General features: G+C 38.0%; 1 protein-coding gene across 3 annotated transcripts; it reads right to left on the bottom strand.

Moving 5' to 3' along the window:
- Nucleotides 1-309: 309 nt before the first annotated feature.
- LOC132791893 (RNA-binding protein asd-2) lies at nt 310-24,214 on the bottom strand. 3 transcript variants are annotated; one of them, XM_060801011.1, is made up of 8 exons: nt 23,132-24,214; nt 15,753-15,828; nt 8,940-9,025; nt 8,590-8,853; nt 4,769-5,240; nt 2,697-2,954; nt 2,444-2,600; nt 310-2,362 (listed from the first exon to the last, which is right to left on the bottom strand). In XM_060801011.1, the coding sequence occupies exons 2-8, from the start codon at nt 15,805-15,807 to the stop codon at nt 2,263-2,265; spliced, it is 1,392 nt and encodes a 463-aa protein (XP_060656994.1). In that variant the 5' UTR covers nt 15,808-15,828; nt 23,132-24,214; the 3' UTR covers nt 310-2,262. The 3 variants fall into 3 exon arrangements, with proteins under 3 accessions (XP_060656994.1, XP_060656995.1, XP_060656996.1); XM_060801012.1 differs by lacking the exon at nt 23,132-24,214 and adding an exon at nt 15,961-16,341; XM_060801013.1 differs by lacking the exon at nt 310-2,362 and having other exon boundaries at nt 2,440-2,600.
- Nucleotides 24,215-24,419: the final 205 nt, after the last annotated feature.

Here is a 24,419-nt window from a genome sequence, read left to right as displayed (position 1 = left end):
ATTTATATATAGTACTTACGTGAACAAAATATGAATATCAATTTCTGTTGTTATAGTAACTCAATCGATACTTTATGGCAGCATAATTATTAGTTACAAGAAAAGGAAATTTGGAGAACCTTTCCTATTTGATATTCATATAATTATTTAAAGCAACCCAATATTTGTCATTGTCCTTTTGCTTAAATATAAAATAAATATATAAATAAAAATATCTTTATCTACTGAAACCTTTACATGCTAGCGCCATTTCCGGTTAATGGCGTTAGACATCTTGAAGACAGAAGAGACGCCATTTTGTTTTTAAAATATTGCATTTATTTTGGAATAGCTCGAAGCTGTGGTGGTGTAGCTGCAATTTCTCACATCAATACTGTGTTTAATTCTTTAGGTTAATTAATTATGTATTTAATTCAAGTTGCATATTCATATTTTTATTGTGTTTCTACATGCAAGTATTTATGTAGGTACGAGTAATCATTTTGTTTTTGTTTTTTTTTTTTCTTTAGGACTTTACACGGTTCGTTTCGTTTCGTTTCAACATCAATATTAATATCAATATTTCATATTATTTCATTGTAAATTGTAAATATGCCTTTTGATTAAACTGTTGAACATTAATGCATATACTATTTATGTTTTGTATGTATTTTTTTGTTTTTTTTTTTGTATTTGTTTTTCTCTCTTTTTATTTATTTTTTGGTTTGTATTCGTATTGCGATTATATTTAGCTATGAATGCATTGAGTGCACATTTAGATTCATATTTTCTTTAAGTGTATATCGAGTATTTTAAATCTGATCGTTTTGCTTTTTTGCATTTGCATGAATCAATGCCACGTAATAAATTGCCAAACACTTGGATTAAATTCACTTCATGTATTGTGCAAATTAGATAAATTCACTTCCAATTTATTTAATAATTATATTCTTGAAATCAATTATTTCTATTTATTTATTATCAATAATTAACATTAAGCAATTACAATTATTGTGAAATCGCAATAAATTTGTAGCAAATGTTTTCAGAAAATAATTGAGAAAACAAAGTTGAATAATTCTCAAGCTCATGTTATGTGTTTCTCGGATGGGACAGCGAAAAGATTTGGAATTGGTCTGTGGAATTCATTTGTTTTCGATGTTTTGCAACTTGCTTGTTTGAGGCGTTGAAACTGAAACCGAATAATTGATCCTAAAACACTAACATTTCCATTAACAACATTTGGATTTAATATATGAAACAAGCAGAAGGCGGTGGGATCGCAGTGATCAATTAAATCAAGGATTCGATACTATTCTTTTTTCTTCTGATCGCATCAATCTACGCAAAAGAAATCTTAGGTTCTTTCTGGGAAGAATATTCGCGAATGTTTTTTTCTTTGCATGATCTTTGGTTTGGCTTTACTTTTCTTGTACTGAGCTCTATTTCTCTGTTTCTCTCACTTTCGTTAATTTTCTGCATTAAAGTAATCCAAAAATTATTATCAGTTTATGTGGCTTGTGTTTAGATTTGTTTTTTGTTTTGTTTTTTTTTTTTTTGGGTTCTCATTTTACTTCAACACATTTTTAGTATATAGATTTAAGTACATATATGCATGTAGTGTATATAAGTATATTTGTTGTATGTATATGTATGTATATATGGTACTTGCAAATGTGTGTGTATATATGTTTAAAGTAATTTATTTAAAGTAATTGCGTTTACATTGTAATTCTATTGAAGTTCTTCATTAATTTGACTCTAATTTAGTTTATCATTTCTTTTTTTTTTTGGTTTTGTTTTCATTTTTGTTTTTAGTTTTCTTTTGTTTATCATTTATCTTTAAGTTTTAAAGTTTTTTTTTTTCAAATATTTTTTGTTGGTTTTTGAAATAAAACATCGCATTAAAAATACTTGCTTCATTTATTTATATTTCGCTTAAAACAAATCGTGTGTAGACAGTAGGCTCTCTGGTATCGGTATTACCTCTGGAGCTTCTTCAAAGACGTGTACCGTTAGTCCCCAAGTCGGTTCGGTCGACAAGCAGCATCGCTCGATAGATTCGCATTTTGTTATCGGAACTTGTAAAGCACTCGTGTGTGTGTGTATCGATATTCCGACATTGTTATCGATCGATTGATCGGTTATTCCATAAATTGCGGTGTGTGTTTTTTGGTAATCTTAACTTACGAGTATTTCTGTGTCTTTAGAAGAAGGAGGCGGGGCAATTGTAGTCGGTCAGGTTGGACCATCAGTGCTGCGCAGCGTATAGAAGTCGTAGGGTTAGACGCCTTGGGCGAGACTCTCCTTGGGCAGCGCTATGATCGACTGATCCATGCCCTGGTGCGGAATGATGAAGGGTGATGCCAGCATCTGCAGGGGCCTGCACACACCATAAGACATGTAATTAAGGTCGAGCAATCAAATCGATAATCATTAAACGGCAAACAACAATTCTAATTACTCGGCAAAACTGGTGGCGGTGACGACGGGTTGACGGACTGCGTGCAGCGACTGCGAATTCTTGGCCCGCGCCAGCAAGCTCATCACGGTGCGCTTTGTGGGATTCATTCCAGACCGCGGGACGCCCAGCAACGGCCGCTTACGTCCAAGGCCGCCACCTGTAAGAGTGTAGATGGAGTTGGTGTTGAAGTTGAAGTTAAAGTTGAGCAACGTCTGGCCAATTAGACCATCCACAACATCGCTCCCAGCCTCACCTATGTTGATGGCCTTCACGTTGCGCAACGCGGGATGCAACAGTGCTCCGGGTGGATCAAGCAGCGTCAACGTCGACGCATTCGCATCTCCATCACTGCCCCCCAGCTGCAGACCCGATGCGCTGCTCTGTGCTGTCGGCAGTCCAGACATGCCACCTCCCACTCCGACGCCCACACCTTGCGCTGGCTTCAGCAGTCCACCGATGCCGGCAGCTGTCAACTGATGCTGCAGTGCCACCGCCATGGCTGTGGTGTGAACTGAAACGGAAGCAGGCAGTTGAAATAGCAGATGTTCGACACACAGTTGCGTTAGCTATAGGTTGGGGCAATCCATCGGATAGCTGCAGACGAGTGTGCTCGACTGTGAGATACCTACTTGCTAACTATGTATATATGAAGTAGAGCTTTTATAATTGTGTGTGAAACTATTTATAACATTCATAAGCTACAGGCGAGTGAGCTCGACTGTGAGATACCTTCCCGATAGCTATTTTATGAAGTATTGCATTCGTCCATTGCATTTTATGTAAAACTATTTATATTTTTTTATTCCAAAATTCTAATGCTAATAATTAAGTAAAAAGTTGATTTTTTGCATGTCAGAATAACAACTTAATAAGCTACAGACGAGTGTGCTCGACTGCGAGATACCTACTTGCTAACTATGTATGTATATACGAAGTAGAGCTTTTATAATTGTGTGTGAAACTATTTATATTGTTTTATTATAAATCTCTAAAGCTAATAAATAATCTAAAAGTTGCAAATCACAAATTTATAGGCGAGTATGCTCGACTGTGAGATACCTTTTTGATTGCTATAAAGTAGTAACTTTATCCATTGAATATATGTGAAAAAAAAAATCTAAAAAAATCTAAAAATCAAGCAAAAAGATGAATTTCTCTTATGTTAGGTTAACAACTCAAAAAGCTAAAGGCGAGTGTGATCGACAGTCGTTAGTCATTTTTGTCGCGAATAATTTATGCTAAAATTGTGCGTGTCTAAATATTTATTTTGTTTTATTTTTGTTTTCTATTTATTTAGCTATGATTGCATGGAGTGCACATTATTTATTTATTTATGCTTTCTGTTTATTTGACGTTTCGTGGCAACATTATGAAACTAATATTATAAGCAATTAGCTACTTTAATTCAAGATGAGGATAATAAATCAGGCATCTGATGTTGAGTGTGTCCGACTGTGAAATACTTGATATATCCTCAAGGAGGACACAATTTAGAATTGCGTGTAGAAATGTTATTTTTCTTTTATTTATTTGAATTTTAATATAATTGCCTTATCCAACTCACATTATTGTTTATTCATACTTTCCAGGTTTTATATATTATATTTTGTTTTGTAAAAACTGAAAAATGTACTAAATTATTTATTTGCCAATCTTTTGCCCGTAATTCTTGTTTCTCCTCTTAATAGTTTTGATAGTTTCTAACATTTTTCTAAAAGTTTCTCTATAGTTTAGTATTGTTTTAGAAAAGTGTGAAAACTTAAATTATTTTTCTCGAAAAAAGTAAGCAAATCTAAAGTGCATTTATTTAATTAAAATTTTGAATTAAGCACTTCTGTATATGTTTTTAATCATAGCCAGGGTAGCTTATTTAAAAATTTTGTAATGAATGTTCTACATTTCTTTTGAAAATAATTTAAAAATAATATTCTCTTTAAATTTCATGCTTTTGGCTTTCACATTCTTCGTATTTTCTATTTAATGCCTTTAGCTTTTATGGTGTTAGAGATTCAAATGCTTAGACAGACAGACGAACAGAAAACGATATTTTCTTATTGCAGTCGCATAACTTAATGTGGAAATCATGCTTCCCAAAATGCATAATGCAATAAATTCATGCAAATTAAAAGCACAGTTTTCCATTGCGACAATGTGTCCGAGTTCATTTTGAATCTCATTTTTCAAGTGCAGTCGCGTTGTCATTGTGATTCAGATTCAGATTCTGATTCTCAGTCACACTCTCTCTCACATTTGTGCTAATTGCATTAATTTTGCTGCAGCGAAATGCAAACTATGTATATACATAGAGTATACATATATACTCACGAGCTGCTGCTGTTGCAGTGGTTGTCTGTCCAGCTAGATGGTCACCACAGGCGGCAGCCGCAGCGGCGGCACTTGCTCCGCCATGTGTTTGCAATAGCTGATGGAAGTGCGCTGGCTGATGATGATGATGCTGCTGCTGTTGTTGCTGCTGCTGTGGATGCTGCTGCTGCTGCTGCTGATGATGCTGATGTGGATGGTGGTGATGTTGGTGTTGGTGCTGGAGCTGTGTGTCGCCGCCGCTGCTGCTGCAGGATTGACCACAGTCGAGCTTGTCCGGGGAAAGGCAATCCATGCCGCTGGTTTCGTTGTCCGATTTCTCATCGTTGGACGTGTCCATGTCGGCGAGGCCGCCGCCTAGGCCGCGAGTCGTGTTTGTCGGGCTCTGCGAGTCGTCGAGATGGCTCAGCGTGGGCGTCGATGTCAGTGCCTGCATTTCCCACATCTGCTCCTGTCGTATATCGTCATGGTAGTCCTGTAGACAGAGGCAGAAAGAGAGAGGAGTTGAGAGATTAACAATTTGTGCCGTGGGGCAGCTGCTGAAGGCGTGTGTCATGAGATCTACTGTATGTTCTGCTTCGTCGAGCAATTAAATTTAATTCAGGCGCGTAATAAATGCGAATTTTATTGGATGTCAATTAAAAGTTGGCGAGGCCATTCGCCATTCACCAGCGTCTGCCTCGCAAACTCCACAATGTACACCGAACAAATCCTTTACTCGTTCACTGACTTTGTCACTTAGCCTCGTCTCACTCTCACTTCTACTCAGCTATTCACACTCTCTTGCTCCTTTTTCCTCCCACTCAATCGGGATGCGTGCGCGTTGAAGCAGAGTAAAGGTGTGTGTGTGTGAGTTTATCTCTTTTACGTGTATGTGGTTGCTTTTAATGCAATTATGGCCATGCATACACATCACATTTGGGTGTGAGAAAGTGCACACAAACACACACACACATACTTTTTCATTAGACACATTAAGCAAGTTTCGCATTCAGTTCAAAGAGTCGAGTCCCCAAGGCGTATTAGTAATTTGTCGGATATCTAACTATTAATTTCATTCGATTCCATTCGTGCAGAAGGCAAAGATGTGACACAGCAACTAGAAATCACACAAGCGCACAATTTTTTTATGACATTCCTTCACATAAATTGCACTGGCAGCTGCCATAAACAATTTTCCAGCTTACAAGGATTGGCCAACTTTATGCACACACCCCAAGGAAATTCCCACACACACACACACGCACTCAGCATATTTATCTAAATTGAAACGGTTTATGTTTCAACTCGAAGCAACGTGTAGAAAATTGAAATAATTTCTATGCAAATTTTTGTGTAATCAGATCAGCAAAACTCTGGGGCGGCTCTCGAAAGTGAATTTATGTTCTTGACAGTTGCGTGTCGCAGGTTTCGGTGCCTTTTTCCGGGAGGGTTCCACGATGCCAATGCCACGTTACCCACTTCATATGCTTGAGCCGGTCGAAGCAACCACTTGAAAACCACATGTTTCCTAAATACTTTCAAAGTTACGACAGTTGAGTCGCGGTGTGCCCCAACATTTTGGCAATAAACTAAAGCGGAGTTCTCAATTTACATTTACCTGACAGTTAGTAAACTGTGCAATAGTCAGGAGAAGCGAGGCACAGTCTGTTATCGTCAGAATAAGTTGTAATTCAATTACTTATTTAGTTGTTAAATTAGTTTTTCAACTACAACACTCTTGATATTAAATTCAGTTGAAAATAGTAGAGTTGATAAATACATTTCCAACTACAAGTTAATCAAGGTAGTCATTAGTTGGCTGCGATCTTGAATTAATACCTTGCCAGTTTGTCAGAGGTTAGCTAAAGTAAAGAGAAGTTCTCATTTTACATTCACCTGACAGTTAGTGTCAATAGTGTGAAGTTGTGGGATTCAATTACCCATTTAGGGTTAAATTGCATTAGTTTTTCAACTACACGATTGTTAGAGGTTAGGCGACATTGTCTATATTAACTTTAGCTGAATAAGGCAGACTTGCTGAATACATTTTCAGCTACAATTTAATTTGCTAGGCAGTCATTAGTTGGTTGCGATCTTGAATTGATACCGTTGCCAGTTTGTCAGAGGTTAGTAAAGAGAAGTTCTCATTTTATATTTTACCTGACAGTTAGTGTCAATAGTGTGAAGTTGTTAAATTGCATTAGTTTTTTAATTAAATGATTTTTAGAGGTTTGGCAACATTCTCTGTGTTAACTTTAGCTGAAAAAGGCTGACTTAATAAAAACATTTCCAATTCCATTTTCACCTGACAGTTAGTGATGTAATTCAATTACTTATTTAGTTGTTAAATTGCATTAGTTTTTCAACAATAGCATTGTTATTGGTAAGACAAAACTTTCGATATTAAATTCAGTTGATAGCAGAAGACTTGATAAATAGTCTTTAAGCTACACAGTAATTTGTCAGACAGACAATAAAAGCTTAATGAATTTGTTGAGATCTTGACTGAACAGCGTTGTCAGAGGTTAAGTGGCTACTATGTTCATATAAAAATTCAGTTGAGAAAAGCAGAAATGCTAGAAATATATATTATTTACTTAAAATCGACTATCAGTAGTTTTATTAGTTACATTAAATTTAAAGTAACAAAATCTTTCAAGTAAAAATATTGTATTTGAAATAAAGTAAAATTTGTCATAAATTCATTTAGAAATGAAGCATTTAGAATTTCGGGATATTTTACCAATATTGATCTAAAGCAGAAAGCCCTATCAGATTAGTTGGAAAGTTAGTTCAATCGTTAGTTTTCTTACTTTTAGTACTCCAAACTATATAAAAATTATTGGTTATATTTCACTGTAAACTAAATTTTAATACGCCAGGCAGTTATCAACAACTTAATGCTTTGGTTTTGATCTTGACTTAACATCGTTGTCAGTTTGTCAGAGTTTAGATGGCAACACTGCTCATATTAAATGCATTTAAGAAATGCAGACCTGATAAAGTGAAATGCTGGAATGCTGGCTTCAGCAATTATTCGAACTGAACACAATGGAAGATAAGACAAGTGTTATTTATGCTGTTGTGCAAGGCAATAATAAATAAATAAATATTATCGTGCCCGTTGAATGTGAGTGATGGAAGCCCAAGGATTGTAAACGTGCATTGAGCAGAGAGAAATAAGCGTTGGACGTATTTCCTGCTCCACTGGACACGGGTCAATGCGGTGGTCAAGCAGGGGGAAAGGGGAAAGCACTCAAGATGCACATGCGATGCAGGTGACGTTGGCCATTGTGATAGCATGCCAAGCGCCACACAATGGAGAGCAGTTACAGAGCAGCAGGCGATGAGGAGATGGGGAGTTGAAAGGGCAGCAATGGCCGCAAATTTTATGGAGTGGGTGGTAAATGTAATTACAGCACAATGCAATTTCGTCAGCGACGCGTGGAGGCATGTTGCCATGTTGGCAGCTGATGGGGGGCATGCCACAACGGAGGCAGCCGCCGCAGTGGATGCCACAAGAACACGGAAGCCGAAGTCGATAACGAGTGCCAGCCTTCCCGTGCTTGCAACTTGCAACTCGGAACTTGCAACCTGGCAACAGCTTCAAGTGTCTCTCGTTTTGGATGTCAGGGCAGGGGCACAGCTGTCGACGTACCATTAAGTTTAGTGCTTCGCCAACTTTAAGATGCTTTGTGTGTGCGCTGCCAACTTTAAGTTGGCCGAAGAAGAAAAGGGGTTGCGCCCTCCAAAAAACCAACAAAAGCCAATTGGGACAGACAAGTGGTGAAAGGGGGAAGAGCAGGGAGCAGGGAGCAGGGGAGCAGAGGGACGGCACTTACCGGAACCAGAAACCGACGCACTTCCGCCAGGGCGTAGGCAATGCGCGCGTGTGCTTCGGCGGGCGCGGCAAAGGTCGCAATCTCCACGTGCAGGTCCTCAAAGAGATGGGCGTAACGGCTGTCGCCACTGGCCCGCAGCTCCTCCTCCTTCCGGCGGTCGCGCATCGAGCCGCGTCCCAGCACGGCCATTTTGCACATTGTGTCCTCCTGGAGACGCTTCATTGAGTTGCCCTTCGGACCGAGCAGCTTGCCCACAAAATTGAACTGCGCAGCAAAACGAACGAAGAAAAAACACAAGCACAATAACTTGAGTATTATGATTAACCATGATTACCACATCTTTCACTCACTTTGGGATGATCCCGCACCGGCACCGCCACTTTAACGGACACCTTCACTGGCTTGTCTCGCGTTATATCCAGCATTTTGAGTTTCTCTGCAAGTAGAAAGCATCAATGTCCAACAGTCGGTTGGGGCATTAACAGCGCATAAAATAAGTAATTAATAAATGGTATAATGGTCAATGAAATAGGGTATATATATATCAGAGTTAGGTATCATTTGTTAAAGCTGTTAAATATTGATTAAATTTAGAAGAAACTTAAATTAAATATAGAATGTTTAAAAAGGTATGAATGAAAAATTAAAATATTTCTTTACAATCAGTCATTTCTGTACGGATTTATTTACAGATATCTTTTAATTCGCAATTGTATACTTATGTTTATATGTGGACTGTGACGTCGCTGAGTTGCAGGTTTAATGTAAGATAACTTTAATGTTAACATAAATAATATAAATCAATAAAGAAAATGAAACTAGATATAGAAATAATTTCAAATATGTTTGTTCTTTATTGATATATTAATTGATATTAATTCAATTAGTTTTTTGGATTAGCATATTTATAATTATTTATCTGAATACACTCACGAAATTTTTACTACAGATAGCTTCACATATTCTTTTTAAATTCATTTCTTATTTGATATAATTTTTTAATTTAATTTAATAGATTTTTTTAAAATTTATGGTTGCAATCATTTAACATATTGAAGACCGATGAACGATAAACATTTTGTTAATTTAATTAGTTTTAACACTTTCTTTCTCAACATACAAACACACAGATCTAAATATATTTAACTTATATTTCGTATATATATAAATATATATATATATATTCCATTTCTCCACCGAATATACCCTTTCATTACCTGCTGAATATTTATTTGCGATTGCCACAATGAAATTTGACGCATCCTTGAATCCATATTGTTTCAAATGATGCGGAAATTTACAGTGAACTCGTGTGGAAAGTGGCCAGAAAATTATTGATAATAACGCAAATTGTGCAGACGAAACAGCTGTCACAATTTCACTAAATATTAATGCAACTTATTTGGTGGTAGTAGTGGTAGCATTTGAGTGACAGACAGTTATACCTATTAACTGATTAAAATGCCTCTTCACTTGGAAATACATTTTTAATATGCATGTAAATGTTATTTGCCAATGACACTTTGACAGCGAACGTAGTCGTAAATTGTAAATGTGAATATTTAACAAGATGATCTATGAGAGACACAAGTTTTATGCGTCAAAAAGAGTTACGAAACTGAGATTGTGTCGCCTTAACACTTGAGCAAGTTTCTTATCGCTTAATTTGACCACAAAATTTGGTAAAATATCCATTTTGTGAGTAAATCTTTTTGTGACATGAGGCATAAATGTGACTTTGACAGCGTGTGCTTAACGGCTGATTATCTGACATCCTTAATCAAAGTGTCTGACGAGGAAGACGACGAGCCCTTAAAAACTTGGGTATGTGGATAATTCCTTTTGGATTCACAGTTTTGATGTTTGTAACTAATTAAGCAAAATGCTTTTGCACACAACAAACTCTGTAGGCTGTAGGCTGTATGTGAACCGAGTCCTGGACCGGAGAAAGGACAGTGGCTGGGTCGGGACTGGGGAAGGGACAAATCTGTTGACAAGCCCAAACATGAAAACATTTTTGTTTGCTCTTCAGCTCAAGTCTCGGCAAGGTAAGGTGAGGCAAGGTGAGGTGAGAGAGAAGGGAAGGGAAGGGAAGCCAAGACAAGGACTCGACACACTCACACACATGACACACCGACACTCATTAGCAGGCGAAATGGCTTTCTTAACACCTTTGTCGTTGCAGCAGTCGTTGCCTCCTCCCTCTCTCCTCTCGACTGCTGCTGGCTCGTTCCCAAGTGCGAGCCTCGCTGACTGACTGGCTGGAGCTTTGGTTGAATCTGAATGTGTCGCCATGTCAGTGGCAGTAACATACGTAAGTAGTTTGCAGTTGTCAGCAGAGTGAGTGCACTTTGCTGGCACACACACCCATACACACACACACACACACACACAGCTATTTTGGTACTGACAAATGCATAAACAGGCAAACGGTAAGTGCAAGAGCAGTTGAATATGCACCTCTTCCTTCTGCCCTGTCTGACTGTCTTTGTGTCTCTGATGGTGTGTGTCTCCTATTTGTGTTAATTGTTGCCATTGCCACATCAAAACACGCTCCATCATTTCCCCAGTGAGCGTGGTGCCTTTCATCCTTATGCCACAGCACATCCGCCTAAAGACTTTGCCCCACACCCTTTAGACCCCTTAGACTGAACCAAATTCACGCACATTGGCTAACAGATACACCCAAAACACTCTCTCACATTGAGTTTTGCATGTATTTTGCATAATTTAATACAAAAGCATTTAGGCAACGGTGCGTATGTGTCATGCAAATTAAGCTTAAAATAATACGTATTCGCAGGGTATGCATATTTGAACATTGTTTATGTTTGGGAATACATGTTGTGCTTGGCCTTGCTGATTAATTACACTCAGCACTTCATTCACTCCAAAAAGGGCTTTTCTCTTCTCATAATTAACTTAATTAATTCGATTAATTAGACGCGTTTCTTCTGCCATTTGCGACGTACAAAACTGAAATGAAATTCATGTCTTTGTTGGAGAAAATGAAATTATCAATTTAGAAAGTAAATTAACCCTATATATTTTCAACTAATTGTATCAAATGTTCAGCAATTCCAATTGCTATTGTATCACTCAATGCTTTGCATTTATTTGTTTATTTATTTACATTGTTATTTTGTGGCCCAGAGCTAATTAATTATTTCACTTGTCACTTTTTGTAAATTATAAATTATTTATTTTAGATAAATAGCGAATGGGCGAAACAATCACGTATGGCATAGAACATTTCTCTTCTCTGTTTAAAATTAATTAATTATAAACATAATTGGCGCTTATTTATTACATATTTTTATTATAGCGGTGTTTGCTTTAGTGGCACGTTGTAATTTCCAGACAAACATTGTTTAAATCTATCAAGGGAATATGGACAAACAATCGCTATTAATAATTAAATTTATTAAATTGTATCTATCGGCACGTAATTTACTTTGCATATCAAGTGGCATTGTGTTTCGAATATCGTAGTGGCGGAAATGTGCTTAATTAATCAATTTTAAACTGCGGCAATATGAAATATGGTAGTAGATGCAAATTTGGTCGGTTGACATGAATTTCATTTCGTCGTGCATATTGCCATTGGGTGGCTATGTGTTCAACTAATTATGTAATTAATTTCCGCTTTATGCATTGCAGATGCATTAAAAACAGTTTAATTGCCATTTTACCGGGCAGACATTTATTGATTTTCAACTCAACCGCATCGAAATATTATGCGAGTACAAACAATAATAATTGTAATCATTTTTCGCTCATTTTCCCAGCCACTGATGATAATAATTCCATCAGAGGGACGCAAAACGCGTCTGGTCGCTAGGTTACGAAAACTTTCACGGGAATGCAAATTTTTTGGCAGCCTAATCTGGTGTAATTTATGGGCTAAAGGCCATTAAGCTAATTAGGTATGCATTTCACAGGGCGCCATCCCGCCATCCCACATTATGGGCAAACTGCTGTTCCAACTATTTTCTTGCCCCACTTTTATCAGATTGCACTAAGTGCTTTTTTTATACGGGCTGCAAAAGGTGCTAAACTCTTGTTGTTCTCTTGGCATTTGTCTCTGCCAAAAACCCCCTCAAAATAAAAAGGATGAGCTGGGTTGGACTTTTGGCACGCTTGGCTAAAGTTCAAAGGTTCAAAGATAAGCACTCGATGTGGAATCAAACTTAATTTCTGCTTCCGACAATCACAACAACAACAAACGAAATATTCATGAAATATAAACGTTGTCGGTACCCGTACAAGTGGCAGACGCTTCACAAGATCTGTGATGGGAGATGGAAGATGGGGGATGGGGGGGGAAAGGAGCACTTCCTGAGAACTGAGGCCCCAGGACAGATGCTAAACATTTGCTCAGTCGTTGCAATTGTTTCCGTTTGCGAAACATTGTTGTGCATTGCTATTCGCATTTTACTGCCATATTTTTCCATTTCTTTTGTGTTTGCTTTCGTTTGGCTTTTCCAGGTCATTTGTTTGTCCGGAAAACTCTGCTCCCAGACTCCTCCTGTGCACAGACAGAGGCCGCCTGTTGCCGCCTGCAACACGGCCCATGCCCGAGGGGCAGACACTTGTGTTAACATGAGGGTTTGTTCTCCTCCCCAAATGACCCTCGACACATACAGTTGTTCCGTTGGCCCCGTCGACCAGTTGCCCATCACTTCACCCATTACCCATCACCCATCACCGGGTCATCATTCAGCACCCTCTTCAGTGCAATGACGCCGTCTCGAGCATGATTTATGTGCCTTTAATAAAAGCCACACACACACACAAATACACACCTGCCTTCAAGTCTCATTTGGCCAAATACAAATACAAAATCGAAATCCAAATTCCATTTCCTAAGTAAATAAGTGCAGTGCCATAACCTTCGGGGTTGAGGTTCGAGGCAATAGATCCTTTCATGCTAATCAGACGTGGCCACTATTAATCTACTGCTCTCACAAAACTTTTGGCTTATAGATTAAAGATTTATTGCTCTTGGATCAGCAAAGCAAAAGTCACGATTTTCAAAAGGTTTTCAGTTTCCATTTCTTAAGTTTAAAAGCTTTTACCCAAGTGACAATCGAGTTGGTTTTCCAAAAAAGAACAGAAAAATACAACTGATAAATGCGAGAGTATCAATCATTTTTAAAACTTTGTTAAAGCGTTCCATCAATATACGTTCGAAGGAGTAGTGTGTAATCGAATCCAAAGAGATATATACGCACTCGTTAAGAAGGGTAGAATATGCTGTTCACGAATCCACTTAGAATAGGATATTTTATTTTGATGAGAAAACCTTGTCGCGTGCTGTTAAGAGCGTGTTAAAGCTTTGTCGGTATTAATTCGATTTTTGTTTTCGTCCTTCCTTCCTTTCTTTCTTTCCTACTTGCCTGCTTATCTCAAAGAATAAAACCAAGCGTTAACAGAGAAAATAAAAAAGAAAACCCAAGTCAAACCAAGTACCAGAATGCCTCTGGGTCAAAGTCAAAGCATCAATGCCATGGCAATGGCCAATGGCTCATTTAATCGTTTTGCGAAAGTCTTTTACGGGGCATCCAACCAACCAAGCATCTCTCTATCTTTGCCAGCGACTCCAGACTCCAGTCACCAGTCTTCAGGTCGGGAGACCTCGGTTTTGGTTACGGTTTAGCATTTCCATGCGAAAATACCCAAGGGACGGATTACCAAAATGCGGCTCGTTAGTCAAAAAATGTGCTGCCCAAGAGCTTACATGCCACCGACATCGACACGACGTCATCGACGATGACGATGACGATGAGGACATCAAACATTCAAACAACAGTTGCCCTCTCGTTGCGAATGTATCCTTTGCTCTCGCTCCTTTCTTCGAATGCTGAAACATTGTTATTTTAAACTTTTCCAGACTCGTTTCGTGTACAAAAAAAAAGTCAAACACCCTCCAAAAAAAAAGAAAACACGAAAACCAAAACAAAAAACACCCTTTTGTGTGTCTTTTGAATTCTATATGTTTTTGCTATGTTATGTTCGGTTGGGTTTGGTTTGGTTTTGTTATGTTATGTTTTGCTCAGCTCTGTTCTGGCGGATTTATGTAGATGCTTAGATACTTTTTTGTTGTATCTATGCTAGACTAGAATCGCAGGAATCGTTGGAGCTTCAAAGCGAAATGCCAGGGCTTTAAAGCCAGATCCCTAATGAGCTCAAATGAAAGGAAAAGACGACAAATAGTTTTGTTTTTCAACGGTTATCACCGCATGACGTAATCCTCTTGTGTGCTTATGATTAAATTTCTGCGAATGTGTGAGTGTGCGAGTATGTTTGGTTCTCGATATCGGTAACAGCCAGAACGACGACGACGACGATGGAGACGACAGTTTTTACGACGGCAGGATGCCCGTCGCTTTATGTCCTTCCTTAACTTTTGCGCAAACAAGTCCAAGTCGAAAAGGTAGCTGGAAAAAGAGGAAGAAGGCGAAGGAAAAACCTCGCTGCGAAAAATTCACATCTCGCCAGCTTCGCTTGACGTTTGCTTAGCTCAGCACAGCTTCAGCTTCAGCTTCCACAACACGGCCAAGCGTGTGGTTATCGCTGGCAAAAAGCGGAATGGGAAACTCTCAAGCGGAATACTTCTGCTTCTGCTGGCATGGGGCCCTCTAAATACCCCCAAGTTAGTGGCAAGCGTTGAGTCCGCACACAAAATACACAAACCCAGCCGCAAGTTTATTTTACTCTGTTTGAATTTCTTTTCAGCCTCGACGACGACGGCGACGTTGGTGGTGAATATTTTGATTGTTCTTCGTGGCTGGGGGGAAGTTGCTTTTTGGCTACAATTGAAATACCAGTAACAGAGTTTCATTCAAATACTTTCAGTACACATGCGACTGTGCTCTAATATTTCTAAAGAGTTCACATACAATTAAGTCTTTAATCGTGCTTTAAATCTGTCAGTTTTGATCAACAATTTGTGAAATTCATTTAAGCTCAATTTATGACATTTCATTTTATTTTCGTTTTTATACTTGCCATCACATGCAGCAGCGATTTATTAAGAATTTCTAAATTAAATCAAAGCTTGTATGTCATCGCTGTACAACTTAGAAGGGATGGGCGCACACAACACAAATTGCAAGAGACTTGACTCGACTTATAAAAAAAGTTTTATTTTGATTGCATACCTGAACTTTTAAGAGCACGTTCCTCCTGTGAGCTTAAGCTGGATTTGGGTTCCATTTTATGCTTAAATTTCAGCAACTGCAAGCAAAGAAGGTGAATAATCAATGTAAGTACATAATAATAGTTTACTTTGGAATTTCCAAGTTTTTTTTCTACTTGTTCTTCTTCAACTCCCCCACAATGTGGGGAGTGTTTGTATAAATAGCTTACTGCAAAGATTCACTTATTTTTTTCCTCATTTTGTAGAGAAAATTTTATGATAATACTTGTGGATGAAGTAGAAGTAAACCAACATTATGGCAAAGCAACCTTTATGCATTTTTATACCCACTACTCATAGGGCTGTAGGGAATTATAAATTTGTGACGATAGGAAATGTATGTAACTGGCAGAAGGAGCCATCTCCGACCTTATAAGGCGTATACATTTTTGACCAGCGTCAACAGTCGATACGATATAGCCATGTCTGTCCGATTGTGCGTCTGAACACCTAAGTCTCAGAGATTACAAGAGATAGATCTCGAATTTTGGTACAGATAATAATATTATTCCTATTTCATTACTATTTCTGAAAATTTTGATGCGATCGGATAAAAATTCTATAAATTATATCAGAAATACTTTTGTATGGGCAAAAACGCCTACTTATTAAGGAACTTAGTTGCTTTAGCTGACAATCTGGTATATTTTGCACTCTTTATTATAATTTAATTGTAACACTATATAATATTCCAAATATAGTGTTTGGTATATTGATATATTATTACATTTAAACTATTTTACAGAGTGAAAAATATACCAGATTTCATATAATTTCATTTCATTCATTTTTCATTTCATTAAATTATTATAATTTAATTGTAACACTATATAATATTCCAAATATAGTGTTTGGTATATTGATATATTATTACATTTAAACTATTTTACAGAGTGAAAAATATACCAGATTTCACGGAATATTTTTAGGTATATTATAAGAATAACTGTTTTGCTTTTATTCAAAATGGGCAGTGGGTATCTAAAAGTCGAGTTCACTCTACTATAGCTTTAATACTTGTTTTTTTTTTTAAGGAAGTCTCTATTCCTAGTTAAAGTTGTTGCTTTGCTTTTGGTTCTCGTTCTCGTTGTCGTTCGAGAGAAATCTTTAAAACAAATAAATTTCAACTAGCCGTTTAATAAAACAATTCATGTCGAGTGGCTTGTTCAATGCTTTGTAAACAATGTTGTCAGTGTTGGCCATTATTGTGTTACACAGACTCTCTGGCTCCCCGTGGTTGCCCAAAAATATTTGTGCCCCCTCTTTTTCAGCGAGTGTGTGAAGTATCAGTTTTCATCGTTGGCAAATACTGAAAGAGCAATTTAAGGGCGACATTCGTCCATATGCACATGTTGTTAAATGCTTGGCTAACACACTAAAAGATATTTATGAGCAAATAGTTCAATTTTAATTGCTTCTTAGTATTATTTCTGTTTGCAAATATTGTGTTAAAATGATAAATTATAATATTCAATTTAAATCAATTTATTTTTATTGCTTCTTAATATTATTTCTATTAAATTTGAGCTTCAATGATACAATTTAATATTATGTTTACAATGGATAAATCAATACATTTTGTATATTTGCATTCAAAGTTTATTTACAGCTGTGCTAAACTTAAATATTTTGTGTTGCTGGTTCTCTTTAGAGTAAAATCTTTAAGTAATCCGTTGTTAAATACTTAGCTAACGCAGTAAAATATGTTTGTAAGCTCATAAGCAAATAGTCTAATTTGAATCGTATTTGTTTGCAAATTTGAGATTTGCAAATCAATATATTTATTAAATTGAAAGGCAAACCAATCTTCATGCAGTTGATTTTTGAATGAATTGTTTAAATACAGAGCAATTCAAGTTTAGCTAAGCTTTGTTTTTGGTTTGTTAGACACTTTAAAAGATATTAATAAGCTGTTGAGCAAATACTATTATTCTAATTGCATCTTAAAATGACAAATTACAATATGCTATTTACATTTCAGTAATTAATATAGTTATTAAGTCAAAAGGCAATTGATTTTATCTGCAAGTTTCTTTTGACCCCAATTGGTTTGTCAGCTATTCCTTGGGCTTGATGCAATGCTAGATAATTATCGCCACGCCCCATTAATTTCTAGAGTACGGCAATATGAGCAATCATATTATAGATAATATCATTTTCGACGCCATCAACCTGTGCGTCATGCCGCCTAATTGCCTTTTATGATGACGCGAAACATTTGTTTCGTCACCCAGCGCGACCTCTCCCTAAAGGTTTGAGCTATTAAAGTTGAGGCCAACTACCTGAAAAATCGACGAAAGGATAAACGAATGGGAGACAGAGATGGAGACAAAGAGACAGAGGCAGCGAGTTCTTAAAATTAATGATGGCGCGGTACTGACAATCTCTCGCAATGTTGTTTGTCATTGTTGGGTTTTTGCTTTTGTTCTCTCCTCGTCGCTCTCTCTGCGCTCCGCTCTGCTTTCCTGCTTTCCGTCTGCCAAAACACTGGATGGGTCTGAGTTTGACGGATTTGTGCGCATTTTCAGATTAATGCTGCGATTATTGTTTACTGTTGGCACTGTGTACTATGGTGCGTATACGTTATTTATTTGTTTACTCTCAACTTTTGCCATGTTTGATGAGGCAAAAGTTGTAACAACTTTGTGTGTGTTCTTAATCAAATATGATTGTCAATCAAACATGAAACGTTTGTCTTTTAATGCCAATATTGATTGAGTCAAATTGCAAAAGTACCGCAAAAAAAGGGAGAAGTTCAAGTTCGTTGATTGCGCAAATATATGAGAATGTAAATTAACTTACTGGCTTGAGAAAGTAAATTAATATTGTAAAGCACGTACATATTTGTATGGTCTAGTATATAGTATATAAATTGTATACTATAATGTTAGTATATTTAATTACTATTCTCATCAGTGCAGTTTTGCGTGCCCACTGTGCAAGCTGCAAAGACGACAGTCGCAGGAGCGCCGCCGTCTTTTATATGCAAAATTTAACCCAGAATATAGTCCTGTGTTCGTTCGCCGGTTCGGTGGGTTAGTGGGTCGGTTGGTCGACTGTGGATGGTCGGTCGGTCGGTGGGTTCAGCTGCTGCTGCTTTTGCTTTTGCTGCTGCTCTGCTTCTGCCTCTTCTTGCACTCTCGGTCGTCACTTTGTATAGCTTCGCACGCACGATTTAAGGATAACGAGGATGGAATGCAGGAAGCGAGGCAAATATTTACACAGTTGGATGATTTAGATAAAGAAGACATGAACATGAACCATAAAACGAAGAAGCCGAAGCAACGAAGCACCGTGTAGAGGAGGTAGTGAAAGAGCGGGGAGAAGGACGAGGATGAGAATTCGATGGCAACGGAAGGGGAAAATAAGCCCGAGACATTATAAAAGTGGGTTGGCATTATAAGGGATAAAGAAATTTGAATACAATGAAGAGGATTTAGGAAAGCCGTGATTGCCGAGCGGCACTTCTCGGTTCTGCCAGAAACAGAAACAGCAACAGAAACAGGGTCTGAGGCTGCGTTTGATGCTGTGACTGCGGCTAGCCAGCAACAGGAAAACAACAACAAAGACAACAACAACAACAACAATAATAACAACAACGACAACCACAACAATAACAGCAATAACAATAAGCGACATTTACACGAAATTGTTGTTATCCAAATTAATGCAACTATCGTGTTATCAATTATAATTGCCGCTTTTCACGCCACTTGCAAATGAGCTAACTCAGCATTAATGATAATGAGAATAACTGCGATAATAACTGCGAGAGAACCTGTCAATTTTTGGAGGGGATAGAATTCAAATGAAATTCCAAAGCATTTCCATGGCATTTCCTCGGGTGAGTTAATCGCCAGAACAACGTATAAATTTCGCATAAAAATGCACGTTTTAGCTTTTGCTTTAAAGTGCTGCCAGTAACACACAGAGAGAACTAGTTTTGGAAAAACTCGTATGCAAAACAGCGAACATGGATAATTTATTCAAGCGAACATTGCAGCGCCACGAGGAGGAGGAGGTGCAAGGGGGCGTGTCCGTGGATTCGGGAACAACACAAATGGAAATGCAAATGCAGACGCTGATGGAGTGTATATGTACATATATGTATATGTGGATGCATAGAGATGCCAGCATGTTGGAGAACACACACCTGGGTCAACCAGGTGGAGAGTCCTGTAGCTCCTAACATAGTTCTGGATGTAGTTCTAGTTGTGTAGGTGAAAAAGAGGCCCACTCGAATTTCGTGTGTCGTGTGAAATGCACTGGAAGCTGAGGGCTCAAAGAGATGCCGCACGTGCCGCTGGCAAAATGCACACAAGCACACAAAGAGGCAGACAGACAGACGGACAGACGGACGGACAGTCAGGTGCAACATACAGATGGGAATATGCTGAGCATGGGGAATGAGAATAACATATGAGAATTTCGTCAGCTTCACACAGCATTTAAATTATTTGTGTTTGTGTCAACATTTGGAATTCCATAAATTTCAGTCAGTCAATGCATAGGAAATAGCATCAGGGTTTGTATTCTGCTGCACAAATGCCCAACGCAGCGTCAAAATGTCCTCCTCTATCCTCTTTCTCTCCTATTACCCATTGCGATCTATCCAACTGTTTGGTATATTTGCTTATTTGCTCATCTGTTTGTGCATATGAGTGCAAAATTGAAATATATATTTTGTGTATGTAGTAGAGAGAGAGTAGAGTATATGCAATTCCCACTCTGATTTGCATTCATTCCATTCCATCTCCACCACAATTAGTTGTTGCCTGACTCCACCACCTCCTCCTCCTCCTCCTCCTCTTGCTTTGCTATACTATAGCTTGTGTTTCTCCAGCGTTGTTTTTGTTTTTATTTCCTCGAGATGCAACTGAAATTCCTGACCGGAAATTGTTTCACAAACGCTAACCAATTAATTTGGAAAAACAAGTAAAATATGCCATAAACTCAAAGGCACAACTAGCAGATGCTCTGTAAAATTTGATATTTGATAAAGTATTCTTAATGACATTAAAGTTTTTTCTCATTATTCCCTGATAATTATTAAATCGGACACAAGATTGACTTAGTTATGAGACTAAATAAATCAAGAGGGAAGAAGAAATAATAATAGACTTATTTACCATAAATTCAAAAGTTAGAATGGACTTCCCTTATATAATAGACTTATTTACCATAAATTCAAAAGTTAGAATGGACTTCCCTTATAAAATGCTCAAAGATTTTCAATGCGTTGATTATGCAGATGCAGATACTCTCTAAAACAATAACATTTTAGGACAATCAAACAAATATATAATATGTTTATTTGGATAGTTAGATAGACTAAATAAATCGAAAGGGGAAGCAGAAAAAATAATTCAATTATTTACAATAAATGCTATAGTTATGAATTGCTATCTACACTGCTCTTTTTCTTTATTCATTTCCAATAAATACAGGGTGTTTAATGGGAAATGCCAAGAACACAAAAAGGAAAACACAATGCGAAGCGAGAAATGCAAAATAAATTGAAAGCATGCCAATTCTTTTTTTCCATCGAAGAAACTTTAGAATAGTTCGTTAATAAATATTTCGAGCACTTTTTGTGCCAATTGCAAAAATTGCTGAGATGGATCTGCAAATAAACGAATGATGGATTTTTTTTATGAAATCGTTGAACAAATAGAAATTGAAATGTATTTAAAATGAAACTTGTAAGCCTGTGTTTGGTTGTTGTTGTTGTTGTTTTTTTATTTGGCAGTAGGTGTAACCACTTTAAGGCTGTAGAATGTCGCAAAGTTTTGCGGTTAGTTGCCTCAAATGAAGCACAAAAATAGTTGAGTGGCCTCTCAACCTTTTTGGGGCATCGAAATCCGACCTCTGCCCATAATCACATACATACTCTTACATTTATGTAAGTGTGTGTGTGTGGTTGTGTGTTGATAATAAAGTAATGCACAATACATATAGAAATGGCCACACACAAAGCAAAAGTTTTGCCTTTATTGTCCGCAAATGTGGTTGCACCGTGTTGGCCACAAAAAAGGCCCCTTTGAGCCGAATACATTATAAACGAATATATATGGGCGAATTTATTCATGATTTTGCCAAATTCAGTTGTTAGCATTTTTAAAGCATCTCGCTCTCAAGCTAAAAGCCTCTATCAAGTCAAATTAAAGTGTAGTTTACGTTTACCAGACTCGGCGCAATTGAGGAGGCAAATTAGGGGACATCAATAAGCATAAGCATTTTTGCTCATAATTTATCTAAATTAGTTTTATTTTTGTCAAGCCTCAGCTGAGATCAGTAAACAAATGGCAAGCCACTTTCACACCCACGCCCACATCATCATTCCTCTTCCCCTCTCTCTCTCTCCCTCTTCAGCTTCATTTTGCCGTTTGTGTTTGCCTCCTCTCGGCTGTCGGCAATGAGATTGAGATAAATCAGAAGCAATTACAAACATCCATTCTCGTTTACAGCGCCCACGGGGAGTCCGTCCAAATAGGTGGCTATGTGAGCACCTATATATATATGTATATACATATATATATATAGCACACATATCTGTGTATTATATGTGGACATTCAATGGGCCGTCGGCTATCTGCATTTTGCGGTGGTTAAGTAAATAATTAAGGCGATTTCCCAGCAGTAATTAAGTTGCTACACTTCCAGTCTCGTTCGGTATATTTCATTTAATCTGTAATTCAAATTGATGACCTAAAGTCGAAAAGTGTGTGTGTATGGGTGTAATAACAATGTACTTCTGGATATTTAATGCATATAAATGAAAGTGTACAACAAGCAAATCTAGGCTAATGAGACAACACTCGTTCTGCAATGTAAATATACCCGATTGCCGACTATTAAAGGCAAAGCCAATAAGCAAACCAAAGGCCAGGGACAGAACAGAATGGATTGCCAGAAGCAGTTGGCAGCTGGCAGCTGGCTTCTCAGACATGCAAGTTTTGTTTTTGAGAAATGGTCACTGGGGGGATTGGCGTGGTATCCTTTTTCTGAATCCCAAAGGATGCAAATACTTGCCTACTTAATAATACGCATAAATAACTAAAAAAAGGCAAATTAATCTGGAAGGGCAACGGCAAAAATAACTGGAATAGCTTAGCAATAATAAGGGATATGTATACGCTGAACCTGTCCATTAAAGCTGGAAAACTGTATGCATAAAATAGCAGTTATATTATTCTATATAATGCCCATTAATAGAACTTTCTAAACTCGCTTTGTTATCATGATAAAAATTCGATTGAATTTACTTTTGCAAAGCAATGACTTTGGTATTTTCCGTAGTTAATTTATTCAACTACAAAAAGTTTTGTGTGCGTAACTTACCAGATTAAATATTATTTATGCGTTTGATTTCAAATATGCAAAAGTTGGCGTAGTTAAAGTAATCCGCTTGAAATGCTGCTTTAATTGTGAAACATTTATCTCAATTTTTGCGCGACTCACTTTAATTTTCACTTTGCCGTTGCGTTGCGTCGCGTTGACAAATGCCTGGAAGTGCTTATTTAATGCTTTATTCATTCGCTGCAAACATTTGCACATCCACCAAATTCATCAGGGCTGATTAAAGATGCATGGCCCCCAAGGGCTGTTGGGTTGGGTTGGTTTGGGGGTGGTGAGTCGATTGTTGTTGTTGGTTGTCGTTGGAGTGGGTACGTTTTTGGTTTGGCTTGACTTCTGCTTCTGCTTCTGCTTGGGCGTTGTGGGCGTGCCCGAGGTGCGAAGACTTTGCTCGCTTTTAATTTAAGACTGTCTGACAAAAAACAACAACAAAGACAACGCTGCAGATATATCCCGCGGGCCTCAGATAATGTCATCCGATTGGGGAACCGCACGAGAGCAAAGCGCGCGCCGCGACGACATCAACGACAATAACAACAACAGCAACAACAACAACAGCAAACAGCTGTAGTAATAGCGACTGCTGTGTCCCAACTGTTTGGCTAAGTACTCCGCAGACGGCGCCACACGGCACCCACAACAACAACAACAAAAACAAGAAGAAGAGGACAACCGTCAGCGACAACTTTCACTGCCTGGCAGTTAAGCCCGAGAAAGTAGTCTGGTCCAGGACATAGGCTCCCCTCGAGAGAGTGAGTGGAAGAGCGAGACCCAGAGAGAGCTCGGGTGGGCGGAAAGGGGTGCGGCAATGTGTTCCTAGCACTTGACACAAGATAAACAATTTGTCTCTGCGACGCGTCGAAATGGGCAGCTTGGCGCCAAACACCTGAACAGCACAGCACAGCACGACACAGAACTAAAGTGAACCGAACCGAACCGCTTACGAACCGAACTGAATGAATGCAATAGCAACTACAATAGCGCCACAGCGTTCCCAGTTACCGAGCACATCTCATCTGATGATTTTCACGACCGTTTTACCGTTTGGTGAACCGTTCCGTCAAGAGACCAGCGCGCAACTGAATCTGAAGTCTTGCATGGCCCAAAACAAAAACCCATCTGAGGCTGTGGATGCTGACGACGAGTCTGCGCATTCCATCGCAGGAATCTCTTGCTATTATACTGGGAACAGTTATGCACAGTTTCCGTTATGCTTTAAAATCCACTTTCAGCTCGCCAAGAAGTCAACCGAGATAACACTAATAATACCAAC

Source organism: Drosophila nasuta, chromosome 3 (assembly GCF_023558535.2).
Source record: "Drosophila nasuta strain 15112-1781.00 chromosome 3, ASM2355853v1, whole genome shotgun sequence".
Lineage (NCBI taxonomy): Eukaryota > Metazoa > Arthropoda > Insecta > Diptera > Drosophilidae > Drosophila > Drosophila nasuta.
This window is presented reverse-complemented; position numbering and strand designations above follow the sequence as displayed.

Excerpts from the sequence above, each read along its gene's own strand:
- LOC132791893 (XM_060801011.1), bottom strand. The coding sequence starts at position 15,807 with ATGGAACCCAAATCCAGCTTAAGCTCACAGGAGGAACGTGCTCTTAAA. Across the intron at positions 9,026-15,752 it reads ACGTGCTCTTAAAAGTTCAG|AGAAACTCAAAATGCTGGAT; the intron begins GTATGCAATCAA and ends TTCTACTTGCAG. Across the intron at positions 2,601-2,696 it reads CGTGAAGGCCATCAACATAG|GTGGCGGCCTTGGACGTAAG; the intron begins GTGAGGCTGGGA and ends ACACTCTTACAG.